The 20,473-nt window shown below is 36.6% G+C and overlaps 1 protein-coding gene across 9 annotated transcripts in view; it reads left to right on the top strand.

Moving 5' to 3' along the window:
- ANKRD26 (ankyrin repeat domain containing 26) overlaps positions 1-20,473 on the top strand; it is a 47,215-nt gene that overhangs the window by 10,068 nt on the left and 16,674 nt on the right. For 4 of the 9 annotated variants that reach the window (XR_010363563.1, XM_064422306.1, XM_064422312.1 and 1 more), the window contains 20 exons: positions 61-94; positions 173-245; positions 1,487-1,547; positions 1,897-2,903; positions 3,419-3,581; positions 5,039-5,100; positions 6,200-6,311; positions 7,814-7,842; positions 7,943-8,009; positions 8,093-8,137; positions 10,265-10,350; positions 11,978-12,964; positions 13,793-14,001; positions 14,574-14,714; positions 15,648-15,681; positions 15,833-15,971; positions 16,416-16,629; positions 16,921-17,104; positions 17,516-17,662; positions 18,859-19,812. Coding sequence is in view for 8 of the 9 variants with exons in the window: in XM_064422306.1 (XP_064278376.1) it covers positions 61-94; positions 173-245; positions 1,487-1,547; positions 1,897-2,903; positions 3,419-3,581; positions 5,039-5,100; positions 6,200-6,311; positions 7,814-7,842; positions 7,943-8,009; positions 8,093-8,137; positions 10,265-10,350; positions 11,978-12,964; positions 13,793-14,001; positions 14,574-14,714; positions 15,648-15,681; positions 15,833-15,971; positions 16,416-16,629; positions 16,921-17,104; positions 17,516-17,662; positions 18,859-19,812 (4,748 nt within the window). In the remaining variant the exon portion in view is untranslated. The remainder of the gene's footprint in view (positions 1-60; positions 95-172; positions 246-1,486; positions 1,548-1,896; positions 2,904-3,418; positions 3,582-5,038; positions 5,101-6,199; positions 6,312-7,813; positions 7,843-7,942; positions 8,010-8,092; positions 8,138-10,264; positions 10,351-11,977; positions 12,965-13,792; positions 14,002-14,573; positions 14,715-15,647; positions 15,682-15,832; positions 15,972-16,415; positions 16,630-16,920; positions 17,105-17,515; positions 17,663-18,858; positions 19,813-20,473) is intronic. The other 5 variants (XM_064422307.1, XM_064422310.1, XM_064422311.1 and 2 more) reach the window with 4 other exon arrangements.

The raw sequence follows: 20,473 nt of genomic DNA on the forward strand, positions 1-20,473 counted from the left end.
GAATGGTTAATTTTTAACATGCTAAATTTAATTTCAACATGTTGATTAATGTTTAAACAGCAATAGATGACTTCTCCCAAGGAGACTCAATAAGGTGAGACTTTTAAAATAATAACACTTACCTGAGGAATGACTTAAGAGACACGGTACTCATTTTGCTTTGCTTTTAAAGAAGCTCTGAGAAAGAGGGGAGCGATGACAGTTGGCATACCTCTGAGGAAGAGGAACTTGATTTTACCCCCAAGGTATGGTGCATTTACAGGAAAAATATCCTGTAAAAATAAGGGGTTTGAAAGCAAATTTTATTTGGAACTGAAAGAAACTGCAGCTCCAGTCAATATTGTTTTCTCTTTAAAGTAATCTCTGGCATGCAGCCTTCCTTCTGCTGTGAGTTTTTCCTAAAGGACCTGTAGCTGTGACAGAGTATGCAGTAGATTTGTAATTGGAAACCAAAAAGCAGTAGGTGACAAGATAGCCACGTAGTTTTATATTTTTTCTTGTTCATATGAGTCAGATTTGCAGGCTTCAAAAATTTGCAAGTTATTATTATAGCCTATCCTGTTCTTGTCTAATCATTGTTATTGTTTTCTGTAAATTTGGGGATAGATTCCTAAGCGATAAAGGACATTGTTTTATCAAGATCTGTAAAAATCTTCATCACCTAGTTCTCCTTTCCTCAGCAGGTTCCTCAAGAGTGCTCAATGAACAGATGAGTTACTCAAATGGGTCATCTATTTTCTTCTATAAGATGACATTCAGTACTTGCATGTGATCTCACAATGCATGTTTTTCCCCTTTTTTTTCTTTTTTTTTCTTTTTTTTTGTTTAATGCTCGGGTAATACTCTTTTTATTAGTTACAGGCTCTTATGCCTACTGTTTTTACTAATAATTTGTAGAATTACAAACTTCTGAGTGATGTCTGGAGCATCAACTCTGTTGCATTGGCATTGTGCTGTGATGTAGAACCTGAGTGTGGTAGTTCAACCCACTCTGTAATGCTAGAGATGTAAGCATGTTTAGTTTTAACTTGATTTTATTTTCTTGCACTGATTTAAATAGAAATGATACATTTTCCTGCCATGATTTTGAAATTTAGTGGTATTTTCTAAGTGTACTTGCAAGGACTAAATTTATGCATTAAGTATGGGGATATTAGTAGTTACCTTGTGCACATTTGCAAGTAAGCATCCTGAAAATGCACTTTTAAATATAGTTGAATTTTACTTAAGTATTGCACATATTAGAAAGATATTTTTAGAACAATTATGCACATAAACATTTTTGGAAACAATTTGCAGAAGGGTGCCTGCACATGCTTACTGAATTGGATATGAGATGAGTGTTTTTATAGTTAGAAGTATAGAATAGAGCCAGCACTATCACAAGGACAGTCTCATTATATTTACTGTTCAAGATTTGATGTGAACGAAGGATTTGTTGTTGTTACTGTTAAAAAAAGAATCTTAAATAAGTCTTTGTTTACAGAAGTTGCAGAAGCCAAACCTGACACTGTTAATGAATGCTTCACAGCAGTTCAGGAAAAACAGTAAGTTAATTTGCAAAAGGTTGCATGATATATTGACATACAAAGTAGACTTGCTAAGTAGCTTTTTTTGTTAGTTTGGGGGGGTTTTTTAAATAGTAAATGAGAAAAGTAGCATTTTGTAAACACGACACTGAATAATTCAGAATAAAATAAGTCATTAAAATGAAGCTATTAATCACCTCTTAAGTCCCTTTCCTTCATCAAGTTCATCCTCTGTCCTGCTCAACCTCTTCATTTCTAGACATTCCCAAATGGCTCTTGTCTTGTACATTAATCTGATAACATGCCTGTTACTGTTTCCATAATTCTTTGTGTTCACATGCTTTTTTTTTTTTTTTTGTACTTTAAGATGATGGCGGTGGTTCTAGAATTGAAAGTCCTAAGTCACCAAAGAAAAGTCTCAAACAAAGAATCCCACCAGGTGCAAATATGAGCAGAGGGGACAGTGAAGAATTGTTTAATCAAGATGTCTCAGCTGCAAGCAACCTGGATGAAGAAGAACTGGAGGAGGAAGAAGAGGAGGAGGAAGAGGATGAAAATGACAATGAAGATGGTGATGAAGATTATGAGGAGGAAGAGGAGGAGGAGGATGATGATGGTGAAGATTTTACTGAAGATGAAAAGGAGGAGGAAGAGCTGAAGGATGAAGAAACTCAGTCTAATGAAATACTGGAAGAGGAGAAAACAGAACCTAAAGGGGAAATTAATCAGAAATTAGAGTATTTCAGTAAAGCAAAGTATGAACGAGATGCTCGATGTGGAACAGGAAATGTCTGTGAGGATGATGAAATAAATAAAGAACATGATGAAAAGGTGGAGGAATCTGTTGATTCTCCTGTGTCTTTCATAGCTGAGTCTTGTGAAGGGTTTCAAGAAAATAAAGCAGCAGTGTCTCCAAAGATCATGAATAATGAAGTATCTTGCAAGTCAGTACCAAAACAAGCTGTCTTTCAAAATCTGAATAATCTGCAAGATATGCAAGAAAGCTGGAACAGAAAAAGCATGATTGAGGAGAAATTTCACAGAAACGCTGACTCCTGTTTTCCAGACTCTGAAGTGACAGAGTGGAAAAAAGAGGTACCTCAGCCTCTCGTAGATAGCTGTGGTGTTAAGGAGAAAAGGTCAAACTTCAGTGATGGCTTTGAACGTGGCAATAATTGGTTAGCAGGAAAACCCCCGGGACCTGAAAGGCCAACCTCTGTCATACTTGAACATGTGGATGGTGAAGATACTGAAGAAGAGGAATATGAAGGAGTAGATTCTAAAGTCTATAAACCACTGAAAAAAGAAAGTGAAAACTTGCCCTTAAATAAGCAAGAAGAAAATTTGAGAGCAGCATTTCATTCAAGCAGTGAAGTAAGTATATAAGGATGATTCAATCACAGGGTATTTTCAAAGGGTCAGATATGTAAGAAAAACATACTAAACCAGATTTATTTTAATAATTATTTTTCACTTATATCCATCTTTCATTCGTTTTTGATATTAATTTTTTACTTGGAGTCAAAACAGTTTCTTTGCTATGGTATGGTAATAGAATATGGAAAAAGAATAGGCAATAGACTCTGGGATGGGTTTGTTTTTTCTCAGTTCTGTTACAGTTTTTATCTGTGAAGTTTTACTATCATTTAGGAAAATTCATGGCATGATAGCTGAAAGTGATGAAACAAAAAAGAATTTTGTATAAGATTGAGAGCAGGAAACTAATGATTTTCAATGGAGCAAAGTAGAGGAAAAAAAGAAATATGCTCCAGAATGTTGGAACTTAAATGAAGCTGGAGTTAGACTGACATGAGGAGTTGTTTATGGAGCAACAGCAAAGATGATGTTTCTTGCTATTCTTTTCAGCTGTTTTGGTTGATGTCTTTTAGGAAGAATCATCTGAACATGAAGAGAAAGAGGATGCTGGCAAAAAGCTACAAATTACAGTTGCTGAGGATGTGAAAAATTCTGTTTGTAATGATAGGCATGAAGTCCACAAAGCTTCAAAGGACAATGCTGGTGAGAGAAATTACTTTGTAAATCCTGACCCAGGTGCTTCCTCTACAAATATTAATGCATAGAAAATGAACTAAAAAGGTGATTGACTCCTGTGATAGCAAAATTTTCTCTTTCCTGTGAGTCCCAGTGGGCATTGGCAGAGAAGGGAAAGCAGATTGTGTTGCTTTTCATTCATTCTTAAAGAACTGAAATTGTAGCATTGGGTATGAAGCAAAGTGATACAAAGCAAGTGCCATTCTTGATTTGTTGCTATGTTCTTCCTGAAGTGATCTGAACAAAATTCGCAGATAACAAAGAGAAGGAGGACTGGAATGTCTTGAGTGACAACAGTATTCTCTTTTATCATGAGTACTGTCATGTTGAATGGCTGTAATTGCTCTTGGCTGAAACCAGGGAAGGATTTGAGTCAAGCTGAGAGAAAGCTGTTCCAGTGCCTCACCTTGTCCAGTTTTCAAATGTAGAAGGTCTCTCCAGCACCACATGTGTGTGTTTGAAAACATTACCAGCCTAGTCGGAGTAGAGCACTTTGGTACTTACCTGAGGTCTGACAGTGGGAAGACAAAGCACCATTTCCATTGTCTGTCTCCAGAGAGTAGCTTGTTGTAGTAGACATTACTAGAGCTGCTGCTCAGATGCTGTGCAGGGGGCCCTGGCAGAACCTGCTGTATTCTGGTGTTGTGCCTCTACCTGCTCATCTGCCTATATGTGTTTTACCATAAGTATGTATTTGGCATAGTGTAAGTAGTCAGAGTTCAGATTGGAACCAGCAGTTGCCTCTTCTGGGGTGGGTGCCCTCACAGGCATCCAGCTTCTTCCCCCTTCTTGATGTGTATGTGTCCACCCAATTGAATCCTGAATCCGTTTTTCCTAATGGAGTAGCTTAAAATAGAAATACGATAGTAAAGTCTGGCTAGTAACCCCCTGAGACTGAACCTTGAAATTGTCTTAAAATTGCAGGGAAGCGGTTTGAATTTTAATCCCCCCTCCCCAAGACAGAAATAGCTTTTGTGTGTTTGGGTTAAGTGTTTGAGGGAAGGGGCTGGGTAACAACTTTGTCAGGGATGATCTTTCCTAGTAGCACAACAAAGGGAGGATTGTTTCTTGGTGACTTTGTGCATGTTAGTGTGAGGAGGTTTTGGATAGTGTTTCTGTGGTACTCCCTGTACAGTGGAAAGTGATGGCAAATGCCAAATTTTGGAGCTGCAGGCTGGAGAGACCTTAACTCTGTATGCAGCAGAACTGCAGGATACTTCCGTATCTTCCTGAATGTTACCCAGGCATGCTGGGTATTGTCTGTAGCTTTGTTAGCTGTTATGCATAGCCATCCTCTGATAGAAAGGAAGAAAAGGGAGCAAAAGGAGATAGCATGATGTGTCTGGGTGGGAAGAAACACTTGAATAAAACTTGCTTCTTAGTTTGTCCTCATCAATGAAGCCTGCATCTTTGAATGTACAAACACTCAAGCATCTCGCTTCTTACCTTATTTGTAGATGCCTTTCCAACAGTGGGAGCAGAGCACGAGGAAGATGCTGAATCTCCCTGGGATTCCGAGGTACTTATTGTGAAGGACACAAGGGTTTCCACTGCAGTAAATAGAAGTAAGATCCAGAATCACTTGAGAGCTTCCTTTTTCATTTGGACACTACTGTTGATAAGGCTTATTTCCTCTTTTCTTCCTTTTGCTGTATGTTTGTAACTGGGGGCTCTTGAAATAATTCTGCTCTAGGCCAGCTGCTCGTTTAGGTTTGGGATGAAGTTAGGTGGAGCTAATTGCTTGGGTCACAGCAGCTGGCTGAGTTTGGTTTCTAGTATCATCCTGAAACAGTGAAGTTCCTTGTTGCTTGAAATATTCTTACCTTTTCACTGAGGCTGGCAGGATTGTTGCTTTTTCACCATGCTGCCCTAGTCTGACCTGGTTAGCTGTTGCCCTTGGGGTCTACCAGCTCGATGGCTAGCTGCTTCTGAGCAGATCCTCTCTACCTTTTGCAGGTGTACTCTGGCCCTCTTTAAAATCACGTTCAGCAGAGGCACTGCACATGTTGGCCTTGTTTGCCTTTTTAATTCTTTCTGTCCATGGCAATCAGCAAAGTCTGTAGCTAAGTCCCTCTGGTTCTTTTGAGAAAAAAGGACTCTTCCCAAATTAAAATACAAGGCTCAAACATTGTTACTTTCAAGGTAATTTTAAGCTCTGCCTTGCTAATTTTTGTTCAACCCAAAGGCTCTTGCAGTTGGGAGCAGCACTGTGTTCATTCACTGCCACAGGATATATGCCATGGGAATGTCCGTACCAACTTGAATGTCATGTACAAGTTCAGTACAAATGCTGGACTACTGCAGACATGTAGCTGTTGGTTCACAACCTGTATCTTGAGTTACCATGTCAATTCTTCTTTGTAGTTGTCTAGTCTGTCAAGATTTGTCAGCGTGGCAGAATAGTGGTATGAAGTTTTGCTTAGGATCTGAAAACAAACACAATTGCTGTGATTTTCCAATATACTGTGTTTTGATGGATTCATGCCAAGGGCCTTAAGAAACATTTTTGTATCTGGAATATACTTGATACTGTGCTACATGAATTGGTTTAGCAGGAACTTTTTGTATAGCAATTAGTTGAAAATGCATTTGTACCAATTCTCATTCATGTGTTTTAGGTTACACAGACAGATTCTGAAATGCCAAGAAAAATGCCATGTGGTGTGCTGCTCCCAGCTGCAGAGAGACATGGAGCATGCTCCCAGTTTGTTTCAGGGGAAAGTGACAATGGTAACTTCCTGGTGGGCTAATGTTTGTCTGTAAACATTAATAAGATAAAGTAAACTTTTGTCAGTGTCTGTCTTAGAAATGCTGTCGCAGTATGAGTGCAAACAATACCAATGAAGTGCTTATTGTTTGTTAACTAATGCCAGTAACCACAGCACTTGCTGGCCTGTTTGTAAAGGAAATTCTTTGCATTATTTTGTTCTTCCAGTGAGTATCTATTTTTTTTGATTCAGGTTCTTATTTCATAGTGATGACAGGTCAGTCCTAATAGACATACACTTTCTCAACATTTAACATTCTTAGATGATAATGCAGCAGAAGACAGCTATGATCTGGCTTAGCATTTTTAATCTTTAATGGCTTTTTGATAGCTTATGTTGTGCTTTGCCTAGGAGCTAAAGTAGGACTACAGGTACAAGGATTTTTGCTGAGGATTTCTGCCTGTAATTTGTGACACTGTCTCTTGAGTGTCTTGTGCAAAACTTTACAAGCTTGCAGGAGTTTCAAATGCAGTTGTTAACTATTTGTTACAGAATTCTGCTTAGACAAGAATTCTACTAAGACAAGTTTAGGATCAGTGTGAAAAGATGGTAAAAGGTGGTTATGGTAATCTTTCTAAGGTCTTTCCACACTGCTGGAGCACCAGGTTTACTGAAATTGAATACTGTTTGGTTTTTAATGGTGGTTTGTTTGTTGTTTTTTTTTTTTTTTAATATAAAACATAAGCAACTTTATTTAAATAGAAAATTCTTGTCATGGGGCCATTCTTAATAATTCTAAGTATTCTTTCATATACTTCTTTAGTCAGAAGACTCAAACCATAAGATGACTTAAGCAGAGGATTTGAGAAGTGTAGGTGGGATTGAAAATGATTTAATGTTGGACAAAATCTAAAAAAATATTTGGAACTGTATTATAAATGTAGATTAAAACCAGACAACATTTGTTTCTGTTATTCCCCTGCAAGCTAAACCACAATAATCTGAACACTGCCTTGATTTTACTTTGTTAGACATGTATGAGGTTTTACTGTCTGCATCCATGCTTTCTTAGTCTCATCAATGGAAAAGAACATGCTCCTCAATATTAAGCACTTGCAGAATAATCACAGTCATAGTGCTGTTTTATGATTATTCATTGCAGCAGATCAGCTTTGGCTTTTGAAATAATCCTTTTAGAATGCAGGATTCAGCTCCTTAAAAGGACTAAATATTTTAATCTTGTTCTGTTAACAAGCATGACCTTACTGCTTCACCTATATTGTCCTAGTTCTGTGATAATCATATTTTAAATCCAGGGTGTATGATGGGAAGCATGCATTGTTCTTTTCTTGTATACTAAGACACATGCTGCATGATGAGGTGAATGGAATGTTCAGTATTGTACTCTTGATGAAATAATGCTTGTGACTGATACTTAGTTGTAGAAACTGCTGATGTTGAATGGAGTAAAACGTATCCACAATTTAAAAAAATAACATTTCCCAAAATATTTTTCACTTCCAGGCTTTTTGGAGAAACCCAACAATCCACAGGTAAGTATTTGTTCATGTTAGACTATCTACTTATTCTGCTCATTAAATAGTTTGTAGTTACTTTGAATTTGGTGTTTTATCATTGAATTGTCTTTCATAGCTGAAGACTCCCATATCTGCTTTGGAAATGAATGAAACATCTCCTGAAAACAGGCAGCAGAAATCAGGTACATTTGTCTTAAGTGGTTCTGGATTTAGCTGCATAATCTTTTAGAAGTATTTAATAAAGCATCTGTTTTATGTTTTGCAGATCTGTTGCAGGAATTTGATTTAGAAGATGTTGAGGATATTGAAGGTATTTGTGACCATCTCTTTGTCATGTTTTTTCATGGACAGTCACATTGTAATTGCAAATCTTTTCTTAATTTTAAATTAATGGTTCTAACAAGGTGTTCTGGAAGCAGAAGGACTACTGCAATATGCACCTGTACATGTTTGCTCCCTCCTACAGTCTACCTTTCCATGATGTTGGCTTCCTCCAGCATACATGTTGTCATCTTCCCTTTTCAGGCAGTCCTGAAGATGGAGGAACATTGATGCCTTGTGTCTTTCCTTCCTTTTCCCTTGTTCTCTGCCAGTTACACGGAAATTTCAAGATTGATTAAACAATATGTGAAATAGATCTTATGAGCTCCAATGGTCCTAAAATCTTACTTAAAGACTGAGACTTCAAACTCAACATAGCTGCTGTTGAAAATTTCTTTGATGGGCAAGACTAAATGGGAGTTTGGGTTGCTTTTGATTACAGCAGTCTTGATAGTGATAACTGAGGATACCCTCTGCAGTAACTTCTGTGGTGCTACCTACAAATGTCACTTGACCACCAGCACATCTGTCTGGTTTTAGTGCTGGCTGGAGCCTTCATCTGCACCAGCAAATGGTATTAGGATATCTATAAGCATGACTAAAGTCTAAAGCTCCTCTTGTTGAAAAACAAGGAAAAAAGAAAAATGCCTGTGTTCCTTGTAGAACATTATCCTTAGATAATCCCTAATTATTTCTGTTATTGTCTTTAGTATGTATCAGACTATCTGAAATGCATCAGAGTTATCAAGAGATCATCATAACAACTCTGTGAAATAAGTACTGTCAATTCACTAGTGACTGTTGTGTAATGCCTTGTGCTCAAATACCCAACAGTCAAATCTACAAAAAATCTCAGAAATTTTACCCAGCAGTGAGGTGGAAGGAAAAGGTTGTTACTTCACACTGTGTAACTTGGGGTCAGAATTGACCTCTGGAGATCTTTGACTGACTGAGGAGCTCAGACTCCAGTTCAGACAGAAAGGTGTAACTCTGAGCTTGTATCAAATGTTAAGAACCCTTCCCAGAATGAAGGCTTGCAAAAGTACCTAAAGCAGAAAATGCCAAGAAGTGGAGTTGCACCCTTTTTTATTTTTTGATGATACCTATGTATTTTTCTCAGTCTTGCTGGTTTTTGGTGTTTTTTTTTTTTTTTGTAGGAAGGATATTTTGTCCCTTTTTAGCAGTGAAACTTTGTATATAGAAAGGCTATTGTGTAGAATCCATGGTGTTATGGAGCAAGACGGGAGGTGCAGAGTGATAAGGGTGAAAAGCCTCTATCTCTTGTTTTTAGATTCCCCAGTTGAGTTGCTAAGACTCATTTCTTTCTGCAAATTTGTCACTTGAAAGTGTACTATATGCCTTCCACAAGAACAATGACAGTGAGGTGCTGCTTCTGGATTGTGTCTGGGATTGCCTGGAAAGCAGTTTTCTGGTATAACAGAGATTCAGGGTAGGGTGCCAGACTGAGTGAATACATCTGAGAAGTTTGTGACCTGCCCATATTATATAGAAATTCTGAGAGAGGGAAGAGTGGAATCCGGTTTTCAACAGTATAAGCAAAACGTTCAGATCATGGATTGTTTCTCAGCGTGACACAAGTCTGTCTTTCAGTTCCCATCTGTGTCTTCTGCAACAGATAAGGTAGCAGTTTGAAATACTCGGTCCAGATCCTTGTCTAGAGACAGATTTGTTTCATGGACAGAGTAAAGCTGGGGCCTTAAAATATTTCAAAGCTATGATTTTTTAAATGATTTTTTGTGTACTGCACATATGCACATAGGAGAATTACAGTTGATGGAGCCATATTTACTGTATGGCACACAGTGTTTCAAAGAGAAAGATCACGGTAATGCAGCTTTAAGAAACACAATTAGTTTGTGACCACTTGCAGCAATTTTCAGCAAATTTCCTTTAAATGCCATGTAAAAGCAGTGTACACAGATGCATCTTCAATCTGTTTTATGGTAATTTTTGTCTCTTAAGAGCTCACAAATTAGAGGTGATGTATTGTTTTCTTTCAAGATTTTTCTCACAAATATGATTCAAGATGCGCTCTAAATGTAAATATGTAGCATTAGGTCATGCTGGTTATGAAAATATAGTTTTCTCACTGTAGGTGAGTACTCAGGATCTTCTTTTCATATGTCATCAGCAGCTGAAAAAGAAGATGATAAGGATGCCATTGAAAACTGTGGAGTGTGGGTATGTAACACCAAAGGTTTTGCATTAGGAGTCTGAAATAGTAAATTGTATTTACACTGTAAAGCAAAGAATTATATATTATACACATGTAAAGTGAATGAAACTTACCAGTCAATTAATAATTCTGTAGAATCCTGTAGATAAAGGTTGTACAACAGCCTGAAGTAAAATAGGATGCATTCTTCTTATGGTGGGGAAAACTCCTTATTGTTATATTGTATACTTGCTGTTACACTAATTTGTTTCCAGCTGGTTTGCTTAGACTTTGTTCAGTGTTTTTCCTTTTGCACAGTGCTGAGAAACAGTGCAGTCAAATTCTTCTTTTTCCCTATGCAAAATGCACATTCAAGTAAAGAAGGAAATTTGTCTATAGTATGCTGATCTATTTGTTTAAGTATGCCTGGTCTTCCACTTTGTAACACATGAAGAAACAAAAAAAAGTTAAATTTTGTGACCTGAACTCTTTCCTTGTCTCTACAAAACATCTGCTTGTTTGGCCATGTTAGTAAGTGTTTGAAAAGTTTTTTTTCAGAGAGTGCTTTAGGTGGGAATAAGGCAGGCATCCTGTTTGTGTTTGGCCTACAATAGGAGAGGGAGAAGGCTGGATAGAGGAGTCTTCTGTAGCACCTCAAGGGACAGTGGAGCAAATTACTTCTACCCCACACCCAGGTGTGATGGAAAAGGAACATGCTTAATAGTGACAGGCAGAGCATGGAACTTAGGCCTGCTGGAAGTGGTAGTGGTTGGGCAGTGACCTTGGGGAATGGTGAGGCTGAGACATGGGAGCTGGCTGGGGTGTTCCTTCCCCGTTCTGAAAGCAGGAAGTTTTGCAGAGAGAGGAGGGCTTGGCTGTCAAGAGAGAGGAGGTGAATGGTCTCAGCCCCGTGGGACTAAGGCTGCAGTCTGTATGGAAGGCACTTGGAAGCATATGGGGATGGAGCATGTGAGGAGCAGGGTGTGGGGTCAGGGACAGGGGCAGACTGGGGGGTGTTAAGTGAGGCATGGTATGGTTTTCACATACGTTTGGGTTCCTCACTTTAGGGATAAGGAAAGGAATGGACAGGTTTCCCTCATAAATGCTTTTCTTGGGATCTTGGAATGAAATTTAACATTTCTATGCCTTGGGTGAAGAAATAGGCCCAGTTCTCTGTGTTGAGTACAATAAAAACATTGTCGTGTTTATTAACACTGTGTTAGCTTAGCTGACAGGGGATTGTAAAATACCATACAGTAGGAAGGAAGGAAGGTGAGGAAACATGGGCAGTTCCAAAGAAAAATGGTATTAAAGCAATAAAACGTGAAAAAATAAATTGCGTCTAACAAAGGACACTGGTTACAGAAAACAGGCAGTCCTAAACGTGAAAGTAACTCTCGTATAGACAACTCCAATCCTAGAAAAGCTGTTGTCTCTAATAAGTCGTAGTAGCTAGTAAGCCCTTTATTTTTAAGAAAAAGCTGAGTCAGTGAACCTTTAATTTAGTATCCCTTGATTTATAGTATAAAAATTGCTTTCAGAATATCTTGATGCTGTTATTCCTGTTACATGATAGGATGAGTTTGCAATGGAAATTGCCAGATTAACTTCCTTTTTCTTGGTAATCTTTTTGTCTGTACCTGTTTGCTTAAGGATAAATGTATTTTAGAAACTACCAACTTCATAGAAAAAACAGCACATGAAAATCAGACTGACAAAGCAGAAGTTTCACATCAGGAAGCCCTAACAAAAAATGAGGAATCGCACAGTGCTGACAAGGAGTTAAATCTAAAACCTTGGGAAAAAAGATATGAAAGAATGTGGGTTGAAAATGAGAAAAGGGAATTAAAAACAAATTTCAAAAACATTACAGCAGAGCTGAAGCAGTTGTTTGGTGAAAATGAAGCTGGGGAAACTGCTTCACTTGTGGAAGAAATACGAGAAGATGGCTTTGGTGAAGAATTGAAGAGTTCTCACATTATTTCATCTCCTGTGACAGAATCAAGTAATAATTTAGAAAGCCAGTGTGAATTTGGTGATATTAAACTTACACTAGGTGGAAAAATACCCAAAATAGAAATTGTATTTCCAAGTCATGGTGTTCTTCCTGATCAAAATAGCATAAGGACAAATGAAGATGATACCTGGAATACAGACAAAGAAGCTGGCATTAACAATGTAGATAACAGGAAGATGTCTCTAACTAAAGGAAAGAAAAAGAAAATGCCTACTATGGAAACAGAAGAGAATGATAATGGAAATAATAAAAATGCAGAGGAAGGTCCTGCTTACTCCCTGAGACATAGCTTAAAATCAAGTATTTTGGGTGACATTTCTAATATTTTTCCGAAAATAAGACCTGTTTGTACAAGTGATGAAAGTGCTCATTCTGTAACAGAAATGAAACTTAAAAGATACTCTGGATTTAATGATGATGTTCCCAAGGACTGCCATATCAACAGTAATGTAGGAGAAACGGAAACTGAAAGTCTTTTCACTAGTGCTCAGGAGTGTGATGTGCTGGAAAGGAGTCTTGATGAAGAGCTAAAACGAGATCTGGAAAGATTTAAGTGTAAGGTAGGAATGCTGCAAACAGTATTCCTGGCTTTGGAGAAAGAGAAGGTACAGCTGCAAAAAGAGGTAGTTCACCTGCTACTCCTTATTCTTTAGTCTTTCTCCGTATCAATGGTCCTGTTCACTTCAGCTATTCATCATTAAACAAAGTTGCTTTGTGCAAATTAGTTACTGTTTGAATGAAAATACAAAACTTATTAATAAAGACAGCAGTGGAAAGTTGCCTTTTCCCCCTTTTCAGAAAACACAGAATGCACTATTGTTCCAGTTTAACAGTATGTGGCACTCAGTTCCAGTGTAAGAAGTTAGCACTTCATTGACATAAAAAGTGCACACAATTAAATCAGTTTTGATTCTCAAACAAAGAATGAAAATAGCTTCTGAACAGGGTCTTGACTGAACTTCTCATTTGATTTCTGCATGGTGTGTCTTCATTGCCCTTCACTTAAATTCCTGTTTGCTGTGAGTGGAGTTGTTTCTACTTGTGGGTTTGGAATCTTTTTCCCAGCTACCCCACCCTCCATGGAGAAAGCAGTAACCAAGCACACATCCACTTGCTTTTTTATTTCTGTTTTCATAACAAACATTGTGCAGTTCTTGTAACTCTTTAATCCATCAGTAATGCTTTTACATTTTTGTTGTTCATGTTTTAAGATTCACTGTTGTTTTCTTTCTAAGGACTATGTTTCTGTTACATCATAGGATCATGAGTAAATTTGAAGTACTTTCAATGACAATACACTTTGTAATGTAATTTTTGTGAAAATACTCGCTTATTTTTTTTATATTTTACTTTTCTTCAGAGGTAAACCCTGAATTATTCAATCTTGAATATCGTGTTTCTCTTCTATGGAAAGACTGATTAATACTTGAAACTTAACTTTCTTTTTGTAGGTTGAGAAGGAAAAAAACAAAGAAAGATGTTTCATTATGCAGACAGTGGCAAAAGAGGAAAATATTGATAAATTAAATGCACCACCATGCAATATTACTAATCTGCAAATGAAAGAAAAGCTTACCCTAAGGAAGAATGACTCTTTGAAAATGGAGGATGAAAACATTACAGAAGAAAAACTCAGCAAGAATTTTTCACCTGAGGAGAGGTCAGAAATTATTAAAGTGCCAATGAAAGTAGAAACTAAAGACGTGATCTCTAATTCATATTTGTAGGATTACTTAAGTATCTTTTAGGTTTTCTAATATTGTTCTAGTTGAAGCAGTTTCTTTGATGCTGAAAGCAATACTGAGCAGACCATTGCTTCATAAACATATAAGAAAAACACTTTTTTTAGGAAGAGGGAAAAGATATTACCAAATGAATATTAAAAGTTTGAAGGAGGCACTGATATTTTTATGAAATCCTAAGCAGGAGGGTTTTTCTGTCTGTCCTTCAAAGGAATCTCTGCTCTTAATACTTCCCCTAATGTGGATATAAGATACTGCCTGAATCTTGTTCAGGTTCCACATTCCCCCCTCATTCCTAGGGCAAGGTATTTTAAATAATTTTAAATACTCCACAGTCCTTGGAGTTAAGTGTGTGTTTTATCACAGATATTTTTAATCTCAGTTGTTTGAGATATGACAGTTTCTGACATCATCTTATGTCTGTTTCAAATAAATATTTTCTGTTAAGTTACTCAATAGGTAGGTTTTTTCTCCTTTCTGTTTAATGTAGCGAATTTGCCCTGAATCATGATGTTGCAAAGAAAAATAAAGGACCAACTTCAAAGCAGAAGGCTAATCAGCAGATGAGTGGGAATAATTTTCAAGTACCAGATGATAGCACTTTCAGTGAAGCATCTCAAGAGGAGGAAAGGTACTGAATATAAGGAATGTTATAACTAAAACTTACCTAATTATAAAAATTGACCTAAAGCTAAAGGTAAGTTTTTTGTAAACCTGATATGCACAGTGGTTTTTGTTCCTTCATGTGACCATATTTTTGTACTCCAAAAGACATCTTTTTTGCTTTATGTGCTTTGAACATCTTAGCCAAGTTCATTATAAAGACAGTGTGCACAAGTGCTGAAAAATTACCTGAAGATCAGTGTATATGTAAACATACATTTTATATTTTTAAAAAGGGAGAGGAGAGTCTTATTCAAGAACAAAGTTGCTATTTCATCACATGCATCTTAGAGTTTGAGGTTTATTTTTTTTTTTTTTCTTTAGCTGTATGTCCTCTTGACTTCTTGCCTCCCTCAAACTTAACTGTAGGGGAAAAATGAGAAACAGAAATTGCCAACAGAATACAAGCACTGTTCAGCAATAGCCAAAACACTGGTATGTTGCCAGCACTGTTTTGGTCAGATATGTAACACAAAGTATTGTGTGGGCTGCTCTGAAGAAAATTAACTCCACCCCAGTCAGCCTAAGTACATTAGAGAATCCAAAATTACACGTCTTTGGCCTTAGGGGAAAGAGTCTAAATACTGAAAAGAACTAAACCTCTAGTATTAAACAGGGAATGCACATAACTATGGATCTGTATATCTCCATGTCTGTAGCTATATGATTCCTGTCACTTTGAGTGAACAGTTATTTCAGCTATTTGCTTAATATCTTGTGAGAAAAAATCATCTTCCAATAAGGATGATATTTTTTTCTAGTATTCACCTACGTCTAAAAAAACTCTTGTATTAAATTTTACGTTAATTCCCTACAGAAATTAGGTTTTCAAAACAACTTTAGATATTGTCCTTAATGCAGGATAAACATTCCAGAACTGAAATACATTTCTCTTTTCCAGACCTGCAGCAAAAACAGCGAGTGAAAAGAACAAGGTACTGTAAAATAAGTTTCTTGATAAATAGTTTTATCAGCTTTTACTCACTCAGATGGGACCAGTCATATGGCCTGTGAATGAAAGAATGAGTCATTCATGCATGTGTAATATTACATAGTTGTATACAGAAAATACTGTATTGTTTGTAGGTCAGCATACAAATGGATGTAACTGATGACCTTGATTCAACTCACTCATCTGACACAACATCAGAGGACGTCAAATTACCAACGTCCACCTACAAAGAGGCTGTGTTGCTCTTAGAACAGCTTACTGTGGATCATACAGGTATGTTCTAAAGTCATTTTTTCCTCAGATGTTACAAGTTTCTCTTTTAAATCATGGTTTCTTTGTGTGCACTTCTAGGTATTGTGGTTCATTTATATGTAGGATAACACCTCCCCACCACCCCCTTCATCGCTGACCCGTGTGTACAGAGCAGCTGTTTTTCCTATTTCTTGCCTTTGCCTTTGTGGTGGTTTTGTCTTCTCCTAAATATATTTTTATGAGGTGCCACCAGCATGGCTGAAAGGCTCAGTTGTGTCCTGCAGTTGGTCCATTGTCTTGTGTCTGGAATGGGGCAACACCTGGCCTCTTCTCACAGAGAATTCCCACTGCCTTCCTTCATTCTTCCCACGGCCAAAACTTTATCACCTACACCAAATCAAAGAATTTGCACATTATAAAGTATTTATGCATATGTGCAACTTTGTCTCGTCTGTCTCAAAACAGGTTCTGCTATTTTACTGAAAATTCAAAACATACTTCTTAAATATGAACAAATAATAGAGCATGAAAAAAATCGATATGCTGCAGTCTGGAGAGAAGTAAGAAAATTGGAAAGTGAAAAGGAGGAATCAAAATTAATAGCGGAAGAGACTCAAGATTTGAAATCCATATTGGCTCATCAAGAAGTGGAATGGAAAAGTGATATCCAAAGCCTTAAGTATGTAATCTTGTGTTCTGATAATGTGTTACCTTGTAACAGTATATTTACGTAGATAAACTTAAAAGTGACAAAACACTCAAGAGTTTATTTTCATATACTGTAAATGTGATACCATGGATAATGGAATGACAATGGAATTCTTTAAAAAGTTAAAAATTAGCATAAAAATATAAAATCTGAAAATATTTAACATTTTTATGGTTTGAGTTGTTTCTGCAAGTTCATCGTGTAGAATATCTAATTTTTTTATCAGTGCTTTAGTTTCTCAACTCTACTGTTAATTCCCAGGTTTACTTTGAAACAAGAAGAAGAAAAGAGGCTCAGAGTAGAAACACTATATGAGAAAACAAAAGAAAAACTCAGAAGGAAAGAAGAGCAATATTGTAAAGAGATGGAGGAGAAACAGCAGCTTGAGTTACAATCAAGGAATTTAGAAATGGAGTTAGTAACACTGAGAAAGCTCTTCAAACAGGTATGTTAGATAATGACTTAAAAAATTGTTTTCTTATATTCTGCTTCTTTTTAATTGTTGTTGTATTCCAGTATATCTAAAGAAGAGGTACTTTGTTCATGGAAGAGGCATTGGGTAGCTATTGCCAGATTTTGCAAACAGCTGGTTTCCAAGTAGTGTGTTCCCTTTTTTTTTGTTTGTATTTCAAAGCCTAACTTTGAATTATTTTTCAGAATTATTATAAAATAATAATTAAAATAACTAAATTATTCTGTATTTCTTCTTAATTTTCAGAATAAAATTAAAATTTATAGATGGATTATTGTAACTGTGGAAAGCAAAAATATTAAAAGAATACAAGGGAGAGTGGGGTGATATTGGTAGCTTTGTTTCTCTGAAGTTGCAAGTAATTTAATTGTATTATTGTTGTAGGTTGAAGACGAGCGTGATGAAACACAGAGACAGCTCTCTCAGGAAAAGAGTGCCAGAGCCCTGCAAGAAGGCATTTTGAACAACCACCTTTGGAGACAAAAGGAACTAGAAGAGGAGACAAGAAGAACTACAGGGAAAAGTTCAGATGTAAGGAGATTTTTTTTTCTAATTAATTCAATTTCACCATGTTTGTTCTAAAGTTATAATAAAACTTCTATTTTTTTCTGCGTCTTGATGGATTATTTGCAGTGTAATTTTACTGTGCAAATACCTCTTCTGTTTTCCCTTATGTCTTTAAAAGTTTTGGAAAGCAGTATCAGTGCTGAATGTACAAGTAGAAAGCTAAAAGAAAACACTATTTACACCATTTCTTGTCTTGTTTTTATTTCCTTGATATTTTATCATCACTTTTTAAGGTTTCTAGCAGGGAAACACCTAGCTACCTACATCCAGGCTGGCAAGGAAGGAAATTGACACTCACTCAGTGTTTCCATTACTTGGGTTTTTTTAAATTATTTATTCCCTTATCAAACTTGAAGTATGAAGTTCTTTTCCACCTCTGCATATTAAAGTTTTATGAAGAAAGATCAGCAATAAATTAAACTCTCAGTACTAGTTAAAATAATTGAAGGAGAATAAGCAATCATGGACACTATAAAAAAAAGGTCTTGAAATGTTTAATGAATTTACTAAGAATGTGAAATTCTTGGAAGAATTATTTGTTCTTGGCTATGCTACCCAATAAATACAGGGTGTATATGTTTACATGGAAAATAATTTGTATAATAAACAGGCACTATACAAGAGTCTTGCATTCCAGGGATGATTCAGCTGTATAGCCAACTTTCAGTAATGCCAAAAAAGTATTAAGACATTAAGACATTTAAGTATTAAGACATTTAAATTAAGACATTTAAGACATTTATTAAGAGGAAAATACCCTTTTTAGCCTGGTAAACAGAGATTTTACCCAACTGGTAACATTGCCAAATTAATCCAAAAGGGAATATTTTAAAGACTTGCACACACAAGAAAGCACTGTTATTTTATAACCTTTATACCTGAAACATTTTGAATAATTTTATTATTTAGTTCCTGGTTTACAGAAAAAAAAGGTATTATGTATTTGGTGTGTTTATTTATGGATATGTTATGCTTTCATTCTGTGCCTGCATTGGACACATGCACTAGTTCATCGAGTATCTTATGTGTTATCTGAAATTTCATTCTCATCTTTGCAGTCATATTGCACTGTTAGAAACAGTAAAGTGCAGTTTAATGCTGAAGTGGTTTTGCAGAATTATTTCCCACCTGAATATTTATTCATGTTCCCTATCATTCAGGAATCCGACACTGAGAGAGAAAAGGATCTGTTGTACAAAAATCAGTTACTGCAAGATGAAATTGCCATGCTAAGACTAGAACTTGATCAAATAAGACTTAGACACCAGGAGGAAGAAGGAAAATATTTAGAGGAAAATGAGACCTTGAAAGAAAAAAATGAAGATCTCCACAAAGAACTTAAGCTGAATGAGGAAGCCTTAACGCAAACAGTTTTTCAGTACAATGGACAACTGAACTTACTAAAGGCAGAATCTGCAATGCTAACTTCCAAACTTGAGCAGACAAAAGAAAGCAAAGACAGACTAGAGACAGAAATTGAGTCATTTCGCTCACGCTTGAACACTGCTGTGCAGGAACTTGAACGTCACCAGTCATCAAGAAGCGATGTTGAACGAACGTTTCAGAGGGAGCGCGACGAATGGCTTCGCTTGCAAGACAAGCTCCATCATGACCTCTCAGATGTGCGAGAAGCCAACAAGAGCTTGTCTCAGCAGCTGAGTAAAGCTGAAAGCAAAGCTAACAGTCTAGAAAATGAGCTTCACCAGTTAAGACAAACGCTCAGAGAGAAAACATTGCTTTTAGAAATGACACAAAAAGAATTAAGTCAAACCCAGTGTCAGGCAAAGGAATATGATCATGCTCGACAGCTTGAGAAAGACCAAGTAAACAAACTTATAATAAAGCAGGAATCCATGCAGGAGCGATTGGCCCAGCTCCAGAGTGAAAACGTTTTGCTCCGTCAGCAACTAGAAGATCTGCAGAACAAGGGGATCATCAAAGAAAAAGTAGTTAATGATGTCCAAGATCGGTTTAATGATATTTTCAACAAACTCAGAGCTGATACTGAAAAGCAAGTTTACCTAGTGGAAGAGAGAAACAAGGAATTAAATGCCAAGTGTATTGATTTAAGAGAACAAGTCTTCAAATATGAGACTGACAAAATAGAGAGAGAGGTAAAATACAAACTTACAGCAATTTAAAGTTTTCCAGTTCTTGAAATTATTTTGTGTTTCTAAAGTGTATCAGCTATAAGCCATATGCGTGGGACTAGATAATGATTATTTGTTCTGGTTTGTTGTGTTTCTCTTGAAACTGTGGAAGGGTTTGGTAAATGGGGTGTTACTGCTCACATCTGAGCAGAGAGCAGAGAAAAGGTATCCAAGTCTGCTTTGATCAAAAAAGAACTTGTCATCTGTTTTTCTTAGTCCATTTTTTTGCCCTATAGAATTGGTTTGGATATTTGATGATTTTTTTAAGTTTTGCACTGATGACACAAGTAAGAGTGATGTAGAAGAATGATCCAATATGTGACAGTTGAGAAATGAAGATGCAGATGAGTGAATTGTGTAAGATGGACTTGTATTAAGTTTCTGTCGAGGAAAAACACTGCTTTTCCCTAAGTTGTTATCAAAATTGAAGAGTATTTTAGTGTCCAGGTATTAATTTATGAATATTCTGGGGACTCTAAGGGGTCTGCCTAGATAATGCATCATCTGTGTTCCTAGGAGTAAGTAGGGTATTCTGTAATGATAGTGTTCTGGCCGATTTCAGAGCAATGTTAGAGTAATGACTTAAAAATTGCCTTACCCATTTTGTTTAACCTCCCTTACTTTC

This window comes from Passer domesticus, chromosome 5 (assembly GCF_036417665.1).
Source record: "Passer domesticus isolate bPasDom1 chromosome 5, bPasDom1.hap1, whole genome shotgun sequence".
Lineage (NCBI taxonomy): Eukaryota > Metazoa > Chordata > Aves > Passeriformes > Passeridae > Passer > Passer domesticus.